The sequence below is a fragment of the Panthera leo genome, chromosome B2 (assembly GCF_018350215.1).
Source record: "Panthera leo isolate Ple1 chromosome B2, P.leo_Ple1_pat1.1, whole genome shotgun sequence".
NCBI classification, from domain to species: domain Eukaryota; kingdom Metazoa; phylum Chordata; class Mammalia; order Carnivora; family Felidae; genus Panthera; species Panthera leo.
The window spans coordinates 33,838,439-33,857,332 of record NC_056683.1 but is presented as its reverse complement, the minus strand read 5'-3'; the positions used below and the strand labels follow the sequence as shown (position 1 = coordinate 33,857,332).

Below are 18,894 nucleotides of genomic sequence, written 5' to 3'. Positions count from 1 at the left end.
CTGCTTTGAATAAGACATTAAACTTCCTGCTTTTTATTAAATATCTGCTTTTTAATAAATTATTATCCAAATCAGAAAGAACACAGAGGGTCATAACATACACTTGAGCATAAGATATTTGTGCTGAGCACACAGGTCACCTCCAGGGCTCCTGAAGCATCATTCATCTATTCTGCGTCTGCTTTGACTCTACTGAGGCCTATCAGAAAGTTTCTGTCCCGGCAGCCTGAAGTAAAAGTGACAAGGAGTGAGCCCATCCAACCCCTCTAGCCCAGGACCCTGCCCGCTGGCTGGAAGGCCAAGATGGCCTCTCTGCATCCTGGAGCAGGGATGGCAGGTTCCGCCATTAGCCCCAGGCAAGGGGTCAGGGAGAGGTACTGGGGGCAGAAGTATCCTTCAGGAAGCTGGTGAGGGAGCTCCAGGAGTACGGTCCCTTAGCTGGATGGTCAGGGAGCCAGACGTCTCAGGGCAGCTTGCAGGGACTTCCTCAGAAAAGTGGTGTTGAGCTCTAGGGCTGTGGCCAGGCCCAGCCTCTGGATTTCAGTGATCTGGGGAGAAGGAAGAATAATTATCAGGACTCCAGCAGCTGATCCTTCCCTTTCCCCTCTGCCTCGGGGCACTATTTAGGAAGGAGAGAGGAATCTAGGACACCAGGACAATGGAGGAGATATCTAAACCCATTATTCTACTATGATTAAGTAAGTTTTCGGGTTCAAGTGAACCAGGGGTCAGATGTTAAGTGTACAACTTACTAAGTCAGCCACATTTAAAAAAAAACGTTCATATATTTATTTTTGAGAGTGTGTGCATGCACATGCACCCAAGCAGGGAAGGGACAAAGAGGGAGACAGGAAACAGAAAATCTGACAGTGCAGAGCCTGATGCAGGGCTCAAACTCAGGAACGGAAATCATGACCTGAGCCAAAATCAAAGAGTCCGATGCGTAATTGAGTGAGCAACCCAGGCGCCCCCCCCCCCCCAAGTCGGCCATGTTAATAACAGTTGACAATTATTGGGTGCTTTCTATGTAGGAACACTTTATAACCATGACTTCATAAAATCTGTACAACCCTATTTTACTAAAAAAAAGGTTTTTTTTTTTTAATGTTTATTTATTTTGAGGGAGAGAGACACGGAGTGTGAGCAGGGGAGGGGCAGAGAGAGGGAGACACAGAATCTGAAGCAGACTCCAGGCTCTGAGCTGTCAGCACAGAGCCTGATTCAGGGCTCGAACTCATGAGCTGTGAGATCATGACCTTGAGCCGAAGTCAGACGCTTAACCGACTGAACCACCCAGGTGCCCCCCTCCTATTTTACAGAATAGAAAACTGAGGGTCAGAGATACTCCATTGTGACTGCCACATTCCTTCTGGGCCAGTATTTCTTCCCTGATCTGTTGCTACAACCTCCTGACAGATCTCTGCCCTGTCTTCTCTTGAATCCCCACTCCTTACAGATGTCCGAGGCTTCTTTATAAAATGTACATCTGACCAAGACACTCCAGCTGAAAGCGCTGGGATAACTACTGATGCCTCACATTCGAGGACCTCCTTCCAGGATCTACATAGGGTCTTCGGTGGATCCAGGAGCCTCCTGAAATTGTGCATAAGATGTGTGTTCATGGTTTCACTTTTCTGAGAGGATCTATAGCTTTCATCAAATCATCGGATGGGCCTGTGACTCCCCCAAAAAGGTAAAGAGCCAACAGCCAAGGATGCCTGGCCTTCAAGATAACTCCATGCTCCTCATCAAATCCTACAGCATCCTCCATAAGATGCTAGCATGGCCTGGCAATGTGAGTCTCAATTTCCTCATCTATAAAATGGAGCTAATAATGGTACCTTCTTATTGGGCTAACACATGGAATAAACTAGCAAGTTAGCATAAGCAAAGGGCTTAGAACAGTGCCTGAGACAGAGCAGGGGCTACGCAATATTAGCTCTCAGTATTTTGACTCTAGCCTTGAACCTCACCCCAACTACCATCTGCTCTCACGTTTTTAGGCCTCAGCTACAGCAAACTACCTGTAGACCCCTTGGACACTCACTGCTTAAACTGTTTCCTTTGCCTGAAATGCCCTTTCCTCAGTCTTGGCCCCTGACCACCATTTACCCTTTCAGAGTTGAGAAGCCTGTCCCAATTCCCACCACAAGCAGGGTTTAGTTGCACCCCACTTCCTCTGCCACCCAATGCCCGGCACCCACACCTCTCACCTGGCACCTACCAGATATTACAGTGATCTGGTTATCATCTCTCTCCTGCCTCACTAGCCTGGCACTGGTGGAGAGTGTCAAGTCAAGGACAGGGACTGCGTCATGGTCACTATTCATTCCCCAGTGCCCCATATAACATCTGGCCCACAGCGGTGTTACTGGGATGAATGAACTCCTAAGCAGTCTCATTCCCCAGTCTTAGGCTTGAACTCATAGTTTCCCTGGCTAACACTCAGGGTGTCTTCCCCAGCAAACACTAGACATACACCCTCGTGGCACACTCAGAGCAGCGGGACCAGCCCTCATGGCCCTACTGATACTCACATTGGCCTGATACTTGGTCATCACTGTCAGCATGAGCTTGGCATAGGCCACGGACGTGGCGGCTGCTGGCCCCTCTTTACAGAGCTTCTCAATCAACACACTGAACTTCTCAGGGGTCATCTCCACCTGCACACATTGGGAGATGGGACAGAACAAGAAAGGGCCCCGGATTTAAATCCCAATTCCACCACTTCCTAACTAGGTAACCCCGGGAAGGTCACTTAACCACACGAAGCCTCAGTTTCTGCATCTGTAAAATGCGGTTCATGATATCTAATCCTAAAGATGGCGAAAAGGATTAAATGAGATAATGCACATAAAGCCTGGCACATAGGTCTTGGCCTGGCTTGGTGGTTTAAGGTATAAAGGAGTGAGGAGTCCCAAGGGGTACTGCCAGCATAGTAACAATAGCTCTCCTTAATAATAATGTAATCGAGGGGTGCCTGGGTGGCTCAGTCGGTTAAGGGTCCGACTTCGGCTCAGGTCATGATCTCACGGTCCGTGGGTTCGAGCCCCGCGTCCGGCTCTGTGCTGACGGCTGAGCCTGGAGCCTGTTTCAGATTCTGTGTCTACCTCTCTCTCTGCCCCTCCCTTGCTCATGTTCTGTCTCTGTCTCAAAAATAAATAAGACATTAAAAAAAAAATTAAAAAAAAAATAATAATGTAATCGATATTTATTATGTATCAGGCACTGTTCTGAGCACTTTACACCAATTATCGATTTCAACCTCACCCCAACCTTGGGTGTCATCACTTCCATTTTGTAGATGGGGAGACTGAGGCATAAAGAGGTCAGGTCTACTACCTAAGTTATAAAAAATGAGGTAGAACTTCAGGTAGTGATATGGAAAAATTGCTAAAATATACTGTCAGGTTAAAAAAGCAAAGTACAGAGAACTGAGCTTGGTGTGTTACCATCTATGTAAAAAGCAAGGAAAAAGTGAACTTAAACACACGTCCTTATACAGAAAAACCCTCTGGGAGGGTTCCCCTGGAACTAGTAACACTGACTAGCCCTGGAGAGGGGACCTGGATGGCTGGGGGAACATTTTTCACCATATCCTTTGGGCTTTACAATTTTTGAACAAATGAATCTATAACCTATTCAAAAATAAAATTAAATTTATACACAAACACATCAAAAAGTCCCTCCCCAAGGCCACACGACTAGTAAGAGGCAGAGCTAGGACTTACCAGGCAGTCAGCTCTCTGCTACCAGCCTTTCCGGCCCCAGGACTCCCTTACCGTCAGGGGGCACCTGTTCTGCTTGCCCCTCCACCACTGGAGGGATCAGAAACCCGGGAGCCCCACGCCCGGCCACAGCATTGCAGCACTTCTCGGTCCACCCCTCCCCAGGGCAGCCTGCTCACCTGCCGTTCCAGGAGTGACTGCAACACCAGGAACGTCTTCTCTTTCCAGGGCAGCTCCAAGATCTGTCTGCAAAAAGCACAGGCTCCAGTGAGACCGGCCCAAGCCTGGGAATCCATTGCTCCTACCCCAAGGCAGTGCCAGGCACTGGAGACAGCTAAGATCCCCAGCCAACCAAGGAAGTACTCAGAGCCCCCGATGCTGGCAGCCATTCAGTAGCCAGCCCATACTCGGTGCTGGGAAGACTACAGCCCAAGACTCCTGGAAGGGATGGTGAAGGATTTGGCGTGAGGTGTACAAAGGTTCCCTGAAAAATAAGCAGGAGTGGAGAGAGCATCCCAGGTACCAAAGGTGAGGGTGAGCCAAGGATGCAGTGAGATGATACCTATGAAGGCTTTCTAGAGAAGGCGGCATGCCCTGCAGAGCACAGGGAAAAAGTAGACCACAGTGGGGGCCACTCTACTGTGCTTCCTGTTCTACCGCACAGTCCTCTGCTTGCATGCACGGGCAGTGCATCACATGGAAACAGTGTGGCTTCGTGGGTAGACGGTCTTGAGTCAGATCCCAGGCTTTATCCCTGGCTGGCTGTGTGACCTCTGACCACGTCCCTTAACTACTCTGAGCTTCAGTTTTTCCAACTCTAAGGCAGCAACAGCACCTACCTCACAGGACGGCATGAAGACTGAGATAATGAACCTAAAGCACAGACAATGTACTCGATAAGTGGTGGCGGACGTTGTTTTTCAGGCCGCCCCCTTCTCATGTTACAGTTAGCGTTTTACATTTCACATTAGTGTCCAATGGGGTTGTAGCTCCCCATTGTTTCTACATGTCTGGATTGTGACTCCCCAGTTTTAATACCCAAACCAAACACCAATTTAATAACAATCTTTGAGCACTTACTAGGGGCCAAATACTGTGCGGAGGTCTATGTGCATTACCACATTTGATATCTAGAAAAAATCCCACGGAGCGAATATCATCCCCATTTTTTTATATGAGGAAACAGGCTCACAGAGATGGAATAACCTGTCTGGATTCACCAAGGCAAGGCTGAGATTTGAAATCCTGTCTGTCTGACCCCAGGGCCAGTGCTCTTAACCACTGTGCCAACTACACTGTGCACTACTCAGGAGCAGGGACCCCAGCCTCTTCTCTACCTTCTCCAACGTACCCAGAATGGAAGACTGAAACCCTGGCCTTGGGAAGGTTCACAGGATGGCAACTGGCACATGCCCACGGGAGGGCGGACAGGCCAGGCAACAGCGAGAGGGGCATCAGCTGTGCAGTTGCCAGTCTTTCGGGCACAGGGCCTGGTACCCAGCCAGCTCCAACTCCGGAATGCCGGGAGCCAGCCTGGCCAGTAGGAGCAGGTGGGGGCAGCACGGAGGCCTGTACACTTACCCCAGCATTAGAACCTGCGTGTCTGGCTCCAGGGCCTCGTCCTTCATAAGGCAGCAGAGTAACTCTGTTTGAGCTGGACCTGGGTAGAGGACAGCAGAACAAGGGAAGTCTGGGAGGAAATGGTAGGAGAGGATGGAACAGGATGCCTGGCGCATTACAGGGGGGCATCGTCAGGGAAGCAGCAGGTAACCTTACCGACTGAATACACAACTGCCAGGGCCACCCTGGAGTGAAGGGTGCTGGGAACAGAGAGGGAAGAACTACCGGGCCGGGGCTCGTTCCAGAATTACCAGTTCCTGGGGCCTGGAGCACGGGGCCAAGAAGGGTTCTGCAGACAGGATAAGCATACTTGGCACAGAAGGAGGTCAGGGCAGTCACGAGCAGGCGGGAGGCCGAGGAAGTCAGGGACAGAATCTACAGCCAGTGGGGAGGAAAATATTAATTAATTCATTTCTTCTTCCCTGTAATAAATGCTTATCAGACATATTTCAGGTGGTGATAGACGTTACAAAGAAAAAACAAAAATTCTTTTATTTAGAACTCACATGGGAAGACAAAAAGTTCCCTTCCCCAGCTCCCAAATCCCTTCAGCTTCTGGAAGGGTCTGGGGCCCACAAGGGAGGAATGCGATGCCATGTGGAGAGATGGCCTGGAGGTCCATGCTCTTTCTGTGCCCCAGGCTGCCTTGGGAACCCCTTCTCCCAAGCACACTCTTCTGCGGGCTCACATTCTCTCCCCCACTGTCCCCAGCATGCCAAGTGTATCCCAATGCACCTACCCGTCTTAGAAAGAGGCTCTTGGTCAGAATGGTAGCATTGCTGAGGCTAAGGTCTGGTGAAAGGGACAGAAGCCAGGTGCAGAACTGCAGGAGAGCTGTGTCCGAAAGCTGCAGGAGCTGCAGCTGGGCACACAGCAGTTCCATCTGCCAAGTAGGAGGGAAACATAGACACTCGGTCTGTCTCTGCTAGGCAGTCTCAAGCCAACTGGGCAGCAGAATGGGTGGGGCAAGGACACTCCAAGGTAAGGTAAGGCAGGGAGAGCTGCCCTATGGTGAGGGTCCAAGGGCTAAAAGGAAGCACACGGTGACCCCTGCCCAAGAGACCAAAAACCCAATAAAATCCCCTCCCCAAATTCCCACACGAGGCAAGGAAACACAGATGTAAGTAGAAAAAGGCTGGGGACATATCCTCAGGCCAGGCCGTCTTCCTGGACTCACCTGGCTTGGACTGCATTCGTGGAGAAGCTGTAGCTCAACTGGAGGGACACCCTCCAAGCCCTGGAAAGGCAAATCCCATGTTAGGGCTGGCAGAGCCCTTGGTGACAAGTCAGAGACCACCCCTTTGTCTGGCACAGTGGGTGGGTGAGGACCCTGGATGCTACCAGAGGAGAGGGACTGCTCTGGGGTTAGATGACATATCTGGACTTGGGTCAAGAAGAGCCCCTGCGGCTCTTCAGACCTTCACCTCAGACCTTCACCCTGACCCTCATTGTCCAAACAGCCTGTGCTCTCCTGGGCGTGGCTGAAATCCAGGCAGAAGGTGGAAGAAGGGCAATGGTGAGCAGGGGTCAGTTACCTCCCCGAAGGTCTTGAGCAGCTGCTGCAGCCTGGGAACCTGGTCCTGCAGAGGAGAACCTGATCACTGCTGAGTCCCTACCAGCACAGTGTGGCCCCAAGCCCAGCCCTAGCTCCCTCTCCAGAGAAGGCCCTGGGTCAGTGGGAGCTAGGGGGCAAAGATGATTTACGAAGACCAAGAACACAAAGCCTAACCTTGAAAAGTACTTAAGAACTCAAAGTAGACAAGGCCCATGGAAATCCAGCTGTCTAGATTGACCTCTCTGCACCCACCCTAATGGGGGTAAGACCCAGGCCTTGGGTCGGGAGGACAGGCCGAACACGGCACAGTCAGTCCCACGCCCTCTCCATAGGATAGCTCTGGAGCTTCTCTTCTTGCTTGGCACCCTTTAACCTCACATTGTACATCATTAGGCCAAAGGTTCCCCACCTCCAATAACTCCCTTCCTACCTCATCCTCAGAAGCTGTGGAGCAGAGATTATATTCCCTTAACCCCACCCTCCTACCCCTTGCTCCATGGACCACAGTTATCCCAGTTGGGAAATGGTCTCCCAACCAGCTTTGACCCTGGATAAACCCCCCACTCCTGGAGGATCCCTCTAAAGCCAGCCTCCCCACCCTAGTACCTGGATAGCTTTGGGCAGCTCCAAATTCTCAGCTAGGCCCTTGGCATCCTCCAGACTCTGACCAGCCACACTGGGCTCAGCCTGGACAGGCTGGTTCTTAATGGGCAATGTGCCTCCTCCATCTGCCAGGGATTCCAAAGATTCAGGTTCGTGTTTCTCCTCCTTGTGACCTTCTTCCTCCCTTTCCAAATATCGGAACCTTTTGGGGGCCCTCTCCCCCTCAGGTCTGGCAGACTCTTCCTCTGGCCCCTTTCTGCGTTTCCCAGGCCAATGGGGGTCCTCGTCCTCCTTGTCCTCCTTTTCTTCCTCTCCAGGATCCGGAGTCTGGAGCAACTTCAGCCTCCTGCCTCCCTGGCCCAGCTGCCTACACAGGCCTTGGAGCTGTCTCTGGCAGCTTTTAGACAATGGGGATGCTCCCGCAGTCGATACCCCAATGTCTAGATCCCTTCGCAGCAATTCCCCCAGGGCCCGGAGCCAGGTGTCAGGGTCAGGGCTTTGGTCTTGCTGTGCAATCTGCAGCACAGAGAGCAGTCCGCTTTCAGGCAGCGACGGCCAAACAGCCATCAGCAGGGACATCAGGTTCCTCTGGCATAACTGAGGCAATCGCAGCAGCAGTGGCTTCCTGGGGAGCAGGAGGACAAGCAGTCAAGAGCATCTTCCTGGAAGGAGCACAGGACAGACTGCATAGAGCTACAGGGTAGATGGCAATGGACAGACAGGGTAACTAGGAGGCAGTACCTGCGAGTCAGTATGGATGGAGGGGGACAGCATGACAGTCATTCAACAAGCATTTATCGAGCGTGTATTTTACGTTGTTGTTAAATCAGCTTAAGTTCATTTTACTATTACTAAACAGCCAAAATTTCTCTGAACAATTCAATATTTTTTAAGTTGAGCATGTATTCATGTATTCTATGCTAGGCTCTGCTCTTTGACATCTCCTAGTTCAGCTCAAAAATTCACGTTGAAACCTACTCTACAAAAGATCTATGCTTGTTTTACAAAAAAAAAAAGTCCCTTCCCAAACTTTACATAAAAATAATACCCCAGGGGTGCCTGGCTGACTCAGTCAGTAGAGCATGTGACTCTTTTTTAATTTTGTAAAATGATTTATTTATTTAAGTCTACACCCAATATGGGGGGGGCTCAAACTCAAGACCCTAAGATCAAGAGTCACATGCTCCACCAACTGAGCCAGCCAGGCACCCCTAGAGTGTGTGATTCTTGATCTCAGGGTCATGAGTTCAAGCCCCAGGTTGGGCACAGAGCTTACTAAAAAGATAAATAAAATTAGGGCACTTGGGTGGCTCAGTCGGTTAAGCGGCCGACTTCGGCCCAGGTCATGATCTCGCGGTCCATGAGTTCGAGCCCCGCGTCGGGCTCTGTGCTGACAGCTCAGAGCCTGGGGCCTGTTTCAGATTCTGTGTCTCCCTCTCTCTGACCCTCCCCCATTCATGCTTTGTCTCTCTCTGTCTCAAAAATAAATAAACGTTAAAAAAAAAAATTAAAAAAAAAAAAAGATAAATAAAATTAAACAAACAAAAAGAATGTGCTGTGGGATGGACCAAGGCCCAAAGTAAAATAATAACACTCTAGGATGCTGTGCAGTGCTTATTCTGCAGCCCTGTGCTCTCCTTGGCAATCCCCTGGAACTCTCAAGGTTACATCAGTCTAGCTGTGACATTCCTTTCACCCAGCTGAGTTCCTGAGAGGCACAGGCAGTGTCTCCTTCCTCCATGTCCCAGTACCCAGCAGAGCATCAGCCCACATCAGGCACTTGGTACACACTTTATTGAATGAATTAACTCTCAGAATTAAGTGTCCAGACATCGGCAAGGACTACTGTGGACAGAGCAGTGTAGCCATCTGTAATGTTGTAAAGGCACGAATCCAGACGCTGTGGGACCCGAGGCTTACTGGTGTGGCAAGTCATGGGTACACCAAGCCCACCTGCCATCACGCCTCTAATCCTCTCTATGGGACTTTGTAGGGCTGCTTATCATCATACACAAGGGGCACCTGGGATGAGTGAAAGAGAAAAAAATCTGACTTTTATTTCTTTGTGAAAACCAACCACTTAAGTGAGAGAGAAAACTAAAGTAAAAGTTAAAAAGATGATCAATTTGGGGTACCTGGGTGGCTCAGTCAGTTAAGCCTCCGACTTGGCTCAGGTCATGATCTCATGGTTCGTGGGTCGTCTGAGCCCTGGGTCGGGCTCTGTGCTGACAGCTCAGAGCCTGGAGCCTGCTTCGGATTCTGTGTCTCCCTCTCTCTGTGCCCCTCCCCTGGCTCATGCTCTGCCTCTCTCTCTCAAAAACAAATAAACATTAAAAAAAATTTAAAAAAAATATGGTCAATTTGTGGTAGAGGATGATTAGGAGTACAGAGGTGGGGGAGACCCTATCCTAACTTCAAGGACTTATAAGTCTTATGTGTGCATGAACCCCCTTATCAAAATAAGTGTTAAATGCACAAAATAAAATACATGAGATTATGAAAGAAACCAATTATACTGAAGTAAAGTTGTACCCAGAGACCTTAGATTAAGACCCCTCCTCTTATTCTGTCCGGAAAAAGCCAGACAGCTGGACAAACATTTCTATGACCTCCAATTTGGGGATGCAGAAAGTCCTCCTGAGCCATTTCTTGAAAAAAAATTCAAAGTGGGGTGTGGGAAGCCAGTATTAGAACTTACATTTCTACTTACCTAAAACATAAGAAGTTAGTTATCATAAATATTTAAGGTATGGAATGGCCCTTCATCTTCCAGTCTCCAGCCCAATTTTGAGGGAGGGGTATCCAAGTGTGCAGAGCCCCCTAGAGGCTGAAGGCAGCACCTCAGTCACTTTTTAAATTTTTCTGTGTACTTTAATTATGATAATTAAAGGAATTTATGGATACGGTATTGTTTTTTAACAACACCAACCTCACTAAATGGACACACAACTTATAAGGATGACTGAAAAGAAACTGAATGCCAGTAAATGACGCACACCAAATAAGAAAATGGCAGAGCTGACCCTTCTCCTAGCAGAAATTGTCACATTAAAAAAAATTTAAAAAAAAAGTTCAAAGTCATACCAAAGACTATAATTATCAAAAACACCATCCTTAAGAAAAGTGATTTTTGCCCTAGAATGTACACTGTGCTTTGAAAATTCGACATTATAAAGCCATTCCAACAGATGGTCCGTTTTCTCACCACGTTTTAAATGTCTATTTTTGTATACTTTATAATGTGCGCTACTTTTTTTTAAGTTTTATTTATTTATTTGGGGGTGGGGCAGAGAGAGAGGGTGAGAATCCCAAGCAGGCTCCACCAAGTCAGCACAGAGCCGGACCGGGGGCTGGATCCCATAAACCATGGGACCATGACTTGAGTCCAATTCAAGAGTCAAAGGCTCAACTGACTGAGCCACCCACGCACCCCTTGGGCATTATTTTTCCACTTGTGTACACTTTGTTATAGGTAGGCATGCGTTCCATTTCTTTAGAGATGGGAATCTGCGAACAGAATCTATTTGAGCCCAGTGTCGTCTTTTTTTTTATTTTTATTTTTTAAATATTTATTTTTCAGAGAGAGAGAGAGAGAGAGAGACGGAACGTGAGCAGGGGAGGGGCAGAAAGAGAGGGAGACACAGAATCCGAAGTAGGCTCCAGGCTCTGAATCGTCAGCACAGAGCCCGAGGTGGGGCTCGAACTCATGAACCACCAGGAGCTCATGACCTGACCTGAGCCAAAGTGGGACACTGAACCAAACTGAGCCACCCAGGCGCCCCCGGCCCACTGGCTTCTAATTACTCATTTACACTCAGCGGAAGGCGGGTGTCTTCCAGACAGGTTCGCGGCTCCGGCCCGGCACCCAGAAGGTTCTCAATAAAGGTCTGTTGGATGCTCCTCCCTACAGGGTGCGCGGCAGGGACGCCCGGCTGAGGGGAACCAATTAACCGCTCCGGGATTCGGTCTCTTCATCTAGAAAAGTGGGCGGCGCCAGCCCCTGCCTCACACGACCGTGGAGAAATGCCGCGCCCCACAACCAGACGACTTACAGCTCAAGGCGACAGTCCGGGCCCTCCACGACGGGTTCCGCCTGGCACAGCGCCTCGAGGACGTGGCCCCATCCGAAGGGCTCCCCGCCGCGACTGCCCAGCGCCCGCAGCAGGCCCAGGCCGCGCCGCGCTCCATCCGGCCCGGCCTGCAGCGCCTGCAGCAGGAGCCGGGCAGGGGCATCCAGCTGCGCCCAGGGCGCCGACCCCGAGCCCTCAGGCAGGGCGGGTGCAGCCTCCGAGGCTGCCATGCCTGGAACCCGGGTGCTGCGCCAGCTGCCGATCTGGTTCCTGACCTCAGCCTCGACAACTGGGGAAAGGGAGCAGGACCCCAGCGCCTGCCCCGACGCCGCGGAGAGTGTCCTCCCGCACCTGCCACACTCCGCGCTCGGAGACGCACACTGAGCACCACCAGCCGGTGAGATTCGCGCCCAGTGTTAGAAAGGTACCGAGCGGGGTGTGGGTAGGGGCGGGGCCGGACGTGGAGCGAGCGGCCAGGGTAGGCCGGAAGGGGCGGGGCTAGCAATGATCCCGGCCAGAGAGTCTGGGAACGGAGTAAGGGGGCGGGAGGAAGGCCCCGCGAGATCCGCGGATGGGGCGGGGCCGCGGTGAGGGCAGGGCCACAATGTGGGAATTCGCTTGTAGCTTGTAGGAGGTGTCCTGCCGGAGATAGTGGAGTGGGGCGGGGCTTGGTGAAGGGGTGGATCTTTGCCTGTGATCTACACCTTCCTTCCTCCACACTTCCTGAAGTAGTTGGGCGGGAGGTGGGGGTGCTGAGTGGATGTGAGGGATGTGAGGGTGTTGTTCTGTTTTTGTTTTTTTTTTTTCAATGTTTATTTTTGAGGGAGTCAGAGCGGGAGCAAGGGAGGGGCAGAGAGAGCGGGAGACACAGAATCCGAAGAGGCTTCGGGCTGCCCCCAATGCGGGACTCGAACCCACGAACCATGAGATCATGACCCGAAGTGCGTCGCTTAACTGACTGAGCCACCTAGGCGCCCCAGAAATCCTGTTGTTCTTCAGGATCCAAGTATCATTTAATTTTATCTGATGTCCATGTTATGTGTAGATCACAAACTGCGATAGGATTTGGTCACCATTTACCAACCTGCCTTGAAGTCACCTCTTCCACAGGCCATCAACTGCCATCATTAAGGTTTCAGTCCTCTGGAAATATTTGATGCACAACTATCCCTCAGAATGGGGTGGTAGTAAAACCCAACACTATATGGCCAAAGGCCTTGCTGTGAACTTCCTCACAAAGTCCAAGAAGCCCACTTGCTCTGGTTGTTTACAAGGAGCAGGGAGTGGCTCCACCTCCCAAGGTTCCAGTTTTAAGGAAATTTGCTGGAGGAGGCAGACTTCTACTGAAGTAGCAGGCTAGGAGGAATCACTACAGAGGATAAGAATAGAGAGGGGAGAAGAGCTCCACAGCACCCCACAAACCCCACTTTGGGTTCCAGTTTACCATTCTCCCAGCTTCTGCAGTCACACACACATCCATTCATTCAGTCAATCTTTGCTGAGCACCTGAGGCTGGGGTTTCAGGGAACAAAACAAACACCTCATTGTTGCTGACACTCCAGTGAGGAGAGACAACTAATAAGTAAACAGTAGAATGTTGATTGTGGTGAGTGCTTTCAAGAAGAATATAGCAGGGAAGCAGGGGTGGGGGAGGTGAATTTAAATAGGTAGGCAGGCAAGATGAACCTGAAGAAGTTAAGGGAGCAAGTCAGGTAGAGAGATCTGTGGGGAGACATCTCATGCAGAGGGAGCAGCACATGCAAAGGCCCTGAGGCATAAGCATGACTGGAGCAGAATGTACTTGGAGAGTAATCAGAGAAGAGATCAGAGAGGTAACTGGGCCAGGTCTTCTGAGGCCTTGAGATCAGAAAGAGGACTTCAGTTTTCACTCTAAGTAGTATGGTAAGCATAGGAATATTTGGTTTGTTTAAGTAGTCTCTACACCCAATGCAGAGCTTGAACTCATGGCCTTGAGATCAAGAGTTGCACATTCTACCACCTGAGCTGGCCAGGTGGGCATGGTAGTGGTATGGTAAGCCATAGGAATATTTTGAGCTGGATCTGATTTTCATTGGAGCCAAACTTTTGTTTTTTCCAAAATAATTTCAAGGGAGCTGTTGGGAAAGACTAAGGAGTATCTCTCAGATAGTGACTGCTTTGCAGACACCACATTAGCAGAAGTTTTGTGCAGACATCTCTGTCTCAGGTTAGCTGTTCTAACTTCATAAGAGATGTTTTCAGTCTTCAAATGAACAGCTGTTGGGAGGACAGGCCCTGACAAGTAGCGGGTAGGGTCAGGAATGCTAAATAGCCTTCAGTGACTTGCCAATCCTCAACTACCAGCTTTACCCTCTGGTGGTGGCTCTGGCTCATGCCCACCAAGGTCTGCATTCTAGCCACTGGGAAGGAGAATGGAGGGGAAAGTTCTGAGAGTGGTTAAACAACCCAGGGGATCCTGGAGACCCTTTCATGGGATTCTGATGTCATTACTATTTTTATAATACTAAGTTGTTATTAATTTTCTTTTCCACTCTCGTATTCTTATGAGCATAAAATGAAGTTTTCCAGAGGCTGACAGGTGATATTGCAACAGAATGAATGCAGAACCACCCCCCTTGGTTTAGGGGGAGGGTATCCGGGCTATGAGCAGACACTTTTTAGATACTAGCAGTAATGGCTTAGATGCATTTTATTGGTTTTCTTTCAGAATCCTACAAAAAGCAAAGTTAAAAACCAAGTCCCTGGCAAGAAAGTGAACACCTCCTCTTTCCCAAGAGCCCCCCACCTCTCCCCCTGTTCCCTAGCTGGGTCAGTACTTGTTTCATGGGCATGGAGGGCTTGCTACTTTCATCCCCCACCAAGTCCCAAAAGGGGAAAGACCTACCACCTAGCAACCCCCTGCCCCTCAGCCCCATCCCCCACATGTTGATCCTGGTCACAGAAAGCCAAGGTAAGAATTATTGCGATCCAGTAAGAGTTCTGAACCCCAGAAGGCCATGGCCAGGGCACAGTCCATGAAGAATGCTTCGTCCTCCTGCTCGGTGCCCCCTTGGAACCCTGTTGGGCCCAGTACCTGGGAGTAGAGAAAGAAATCAATGAAAACCCATCACCTTCAACCCAATTGCCCCAGGAACAAGAGAATCAAGGCTGACACATAAGGTTGAGCAGGTTGTACGTAGAACAAAGATGCCCCATCTAAGCAGGCACCATTATCCTTATGGACATCGTGTATAGGTCTTATATTTATCACAGACATTTATTGTAAACAGGGCAAGCAGCCTCCCTGTCCCACATTCCTGCTGTTACCACCTCACTCCCAGAGGTCAGCTGCATACTCTCAGTCCAGGGAGAATCAGAGGTCAGGGCTTTATCCGGTAGCTGGTGCAGATAAATACAATCAGACTTGAAGGGGCAGCGGCCATTCCCCTGCATGAAGAACCGACATCGGATCTGGCTATGAGAGGACAGAAGGAGAGAAGACCATTACTTCAAGCCCTGTTGCCCCAGGAACAAGGAGCACTGAAGGCTGACGCGTAAGGCTGGGTAGGTTGTACGTAGCACAAAGGCACCACTTGTACGCAGTCACCGCTGGCATCATGGTGTAGATTTTACATTTATTACAACTATTTTCCAGCAGATGGCAGTAAAGTGTCTTAAGGGGGAGTGCCTTTCTCTAAGTCTCCACAAAGTTCATTTGGGCTAGCTGGGCATCTCTTTTCCTTCTTTGAACTAAGTTTCAACAATACCACCAAGAAAAGATAATCCTAAAATGTGTCTCTGTAACCAACTTAAAACAATGTCCTGTTCTGAGGAGTGGGCTTATGATTTGGCAATTGCTAGCTCATGAAATGAAATTGATGCCCTTTCTCTTCTTCCTCCTCCTATTTACTCAAACCTGGCGACAGAACCCCCTCCATCTGGATAGCCTACAAAAACCCCACACGCAACCTATCTACATTTCCCATCAGCTTCCTTCTCTTCACCCTCATGGGACAGTGACAGTCCTGGGACCACCTATGCTGAAAGTATTAGGCCTCTTAAATCTTCCTTCTAACCTCATGGTCACGTGGCCACTTCCTCTCAATACCCCCCATTCCTTCCAGTATGCACTAGGAGTCAGAATGCTTGGCTTCAAACCCCACTTTCTCACTTAAGTCATACAGACCATGCCTCAGTGTCTTCTTCTGCAGCATGAGGATCTTAGGACGCCCTACTTCACAGAGTTTATAATGTGCAAAGTCTGTCATATATAATAAGCACTTCACCTACATCATCTCCTATCCTACCTGGGCCTGGGTGCTCCCTTTTGGCTTAGACAACTTCTAAAGACTCCCGACTGGTACCCCAGATGCCAATATCTCCTCACTTTGACCTGTCTCTGCCTGGAGTGCTCTCACTTTTCTCCTCCAGAGGAGCCCCCTCCTCCAACCCACAGCTCAAATACTTCCTCCTCTGTGAGACTCACCCAAGAGCTTTTCCCCACTTTGTTGAGTCAGCTGTTATAGTTCACAGCAAAATCCGGTGCCTTCTCAACAACGTTGAATGTGTCACAGGTAGAGACAAGACCTTCTTTTTTGATCCCACCCTTTATCCAAATAGACTTTGCATATGTAGCATATAATAAGCCCTTTGGGAAGGTGAAATTAAGAGCCTGGAATTGTAGTTAATTCCAGATCTGGATGTATGCCCACCCTCCACAAGAGATTAAAACCTACTGACTTTTTCCCTGTCTCCAAGGGCTGCCTTTTGGTCTCTTTCTCAGAGACCCCATGTTTTCAAAGATCATCTACACAAACAAGATTCATATCAATTTATCTCCTTGCTTAAAAAAAAAAATCAGAAGTAAAAGCCAAGGAGGGTTTCTCATTGCACTGAGAAAAACAGTTACCCTGCATTGACCTTGACCTTGAGCCAGGCTGGAAGGCTTGATCTGCTGTCTCGGTCACTCATCATTATTTATTGGGCTTTCTGAAATAGTGGACATAGCTCACATCCTGTCAATAGCTGCCATCTCTATCATTCTGAACTTCTGGGATTTGGGGGATCCCAGGCTGGGAACCACGGCTGAGCCAGAATGGAGCAGAGGCTGTCTTCTCCTCTTCCCTAACCTGGGTCATGGTCCCCCTGCCAGCCTCACCTGGTCCGAGCCTTGAAGTTCCTGATGAGTTGCTCCTTCTCAGCCCCCTCGCTCACCCAGAATTTGTGGGGGATGATGTAGCTGGAATGGACACGGCACTGGGGACAGGCCCTGCCAAGGCGGGGTGGGAGAACAGTCACAAGCCCTCACCTCTCTGAGGCGTCTCCCTCCCTCCCTCCCAGGCTCCTCCTGACACTGACTTGATGACAGCCAGCGGGAAGTTCTGTTGGCTTTTCCGCCAGGTGCGCAGGCAGCCCAGGCAGTGGGCGTGGGTGCAGTTGGGTAGGATGCCGAAGATCCGCTCGGCCTCTGGCTTGTCCCACACCTTGTCCATGCAGATGCCACACACGACGTCCCGACTGTCCTGCTCCCTCTGCAGCCACACACAGGGTCAGGGCACATCCATGTCTACCCCCTCCCCCGACGCATACACACTGCCATCCCCAATACAGCCCAGGGACCATACCGCCCTCCTCCAGCTGGCCCGGGCATCTCAGAGGTCCAGCATGGCATCCTCTGCCACTGCCCCTCCCCCGCTACCTGCTGCAGCTCCAGGCCCAGGCTCTGAAGTGGGGCCATGAGCTCCCGGACAGGGTCTGACTTAGGCTGAGGCTCCTGGGAGTAACAGTGATCGTCGTCAGCAGCTGTTGGGGAAAACTGGATCCATTCATTCATTTACTCATTCGTGTAACATCTGCTGAGTGTCTGCTGCACATAGAGCTCTATGGGCACACAAAGTCTTGCCCCCAAGTAACTGGGAATCCAGTCAGAAGCGTAGGTCTCTAATACACCATTTACAGCTATGCTGTCCTATACAGCAGCCGCTGGCCACATGTGGCTGTTGAGCACCTGAAATGCAGCTACTCTGAACTGAGATTTTGAAGCTCAGTACCAGAAAGGACTCTAAAATATTCCATTAATAACTTTTTATATTGATTACATGTTGGGATGATTTTGGATATATGTTTTTTGATATATTGGGTTAAATAAAATATAATATTAAAATTAAATTTCACCTGTTGCTTTTTACTTTTTGAATGTGGCTCCTAGAAAAATGTAAATTTCAGGGGCACCTGGGTGGCTCAGTCAGTTAAGCATCTGACTCTTGATTTCAGCTCAGGTCATGATCTCATGGTTCGTGAGTGTGAGCCCTGCATCAGGCTCTGAACTGACAGCACAGAGCCTGCTTGGGATCCTCTCTCTCTCTCTGCCTCTCCCTCTCTCTCTAAATAAACATTAAAAAAAATTTTAATGAAAAAATGTAGATTGCATATGTGAATTACAACCACTTTAGAAAACAGCTGGGCACGTCCTGAAAATATTAAACATGGAGTTACCACGCGATCCAGCAATTCTACTCCTAGGTATATAGCAAAGAAATGAGATACACGTCCACACAAAAACTTGTATACGTGCACGCTTACAGCAACATTATTCATAATAGTCAAAAAACAAAACAACCCAAAGGTCCATCAACTGACGAATTAATAAAACAAAATGTAGTATTTTCATATAACAGAATAGCATTTGAGCATAAAAAGGAATGAAGTACCAATTCGTGCTACAACATGGATGAACCCAGAAAATGTGATGCTAAGTCAAAGAAGCCAGACACGAAGGGCCATATAGTGGGATTCCATTTATATGAAGTGTCCAGAACAGGCAAATCCATAGAGACAGAAAGTAGACTGGCGGTTTCTAGGGGCAGGGAGGAGTGGGGGAGAGGGAGTGGTTGGCTCATGGGTTTCCTTTTGGGGTGAGGAAAATCTTCTAAAATTAGATAGTGGTAATGTTTGTAGAACTCTGAATATACTATATCAATTCTTTTTTTAAAATGTTTTATTTGAGAGAGAGAGAGAGAGAGAGAGAGAGAGAGATATCAAGCAGAGAAGGGGCAGAGAGAGAAGGAGAGAGAATCCCAAGCAGGCAGAGCCTGATGCAGGGCTCGATCCCACGAACTGTGATTATGACCTGAGCCAAGATCAAGAGTTGGTTGCTTAACCAACTGAGCCACCCAGGCATCCCTGAATATACTATATTACATTGGATTGTATACTTTAAACTGGTGAATTTGTGAATTATATCTCACTAAAGCTGTTAAATTATATAGGTGACTTGTGTTCCAGCTGGACAGCACTGAATTAGAATAATTTAAAAAATAACTGCTAATATTTAGTGTTT

At 49.3% G+C, this 18,894-nt stretch overlaps 2 protein-coding genes across 2 annotated transcripts; both read right to left on the bottom strand.

Annotated features, from left to right (window-relative positions):
• Window positions 1-8: 8 nt before the first annotated feature.
• Window positions 9-11,983, bottom strand: FANCE (FA complementation group E). The gene is made up of 10 exons (XM_042938544.1): window positions 11,559-11,983; window positions 7,510-8,131; window positions 6,884-6,928; window positions 6,526-6,585; window positions 6,088-6,231; window positions 5,600-5,723; window positions 5,310-5,388; window positions 3,908-3,974; window positions 2,538-2,663; window positions 9-548 (listed from the first exon to the last, which is right to left on the bottom strand). The coding sequence occupies exons 1-10, from the start codon at window positions 11,804-11,806 to the stop codon at window positions 447-449; spliced, it is 1,617 nt and encodes a 538-aa protein (XP_042794478.1). The 5' UTR covers window positions 11,807-11,983; the 3' UTR covers window positions 9-446.
• Window positions 11,984-14,518: 2,535 nt separating this feature from the next.
• Window positions 14,519-17,348, bottom strand: LOC122218990 (probable E3 ubiquitin-protein ligase makorin-1). The gene is made up of 5 exons (XM_042937273.1): window positions 17,254-17,348; window positions 16,914-17,086; window positions 16,714-16,824; window positions 14,912-15,030; window positions 14,519-14,649 (listed from the first exon to the last, which is right to left on the bottom strand). The coding sequence occupies exons 1-5, from the start codon at window positions 17,290-17,292 to the stop codon at window positions 14,534-14,536; spliced, it is 558 nt and encodes a 185-aa protein (XP_042793207.1). The 5' UTR covers window positions 17,293-17,348; the 3' UTR covers window positions 14,519-14,533.
• Between the last annotated feature and the right edge of the window lie 1,546 nt (window positions 17,349-18,894).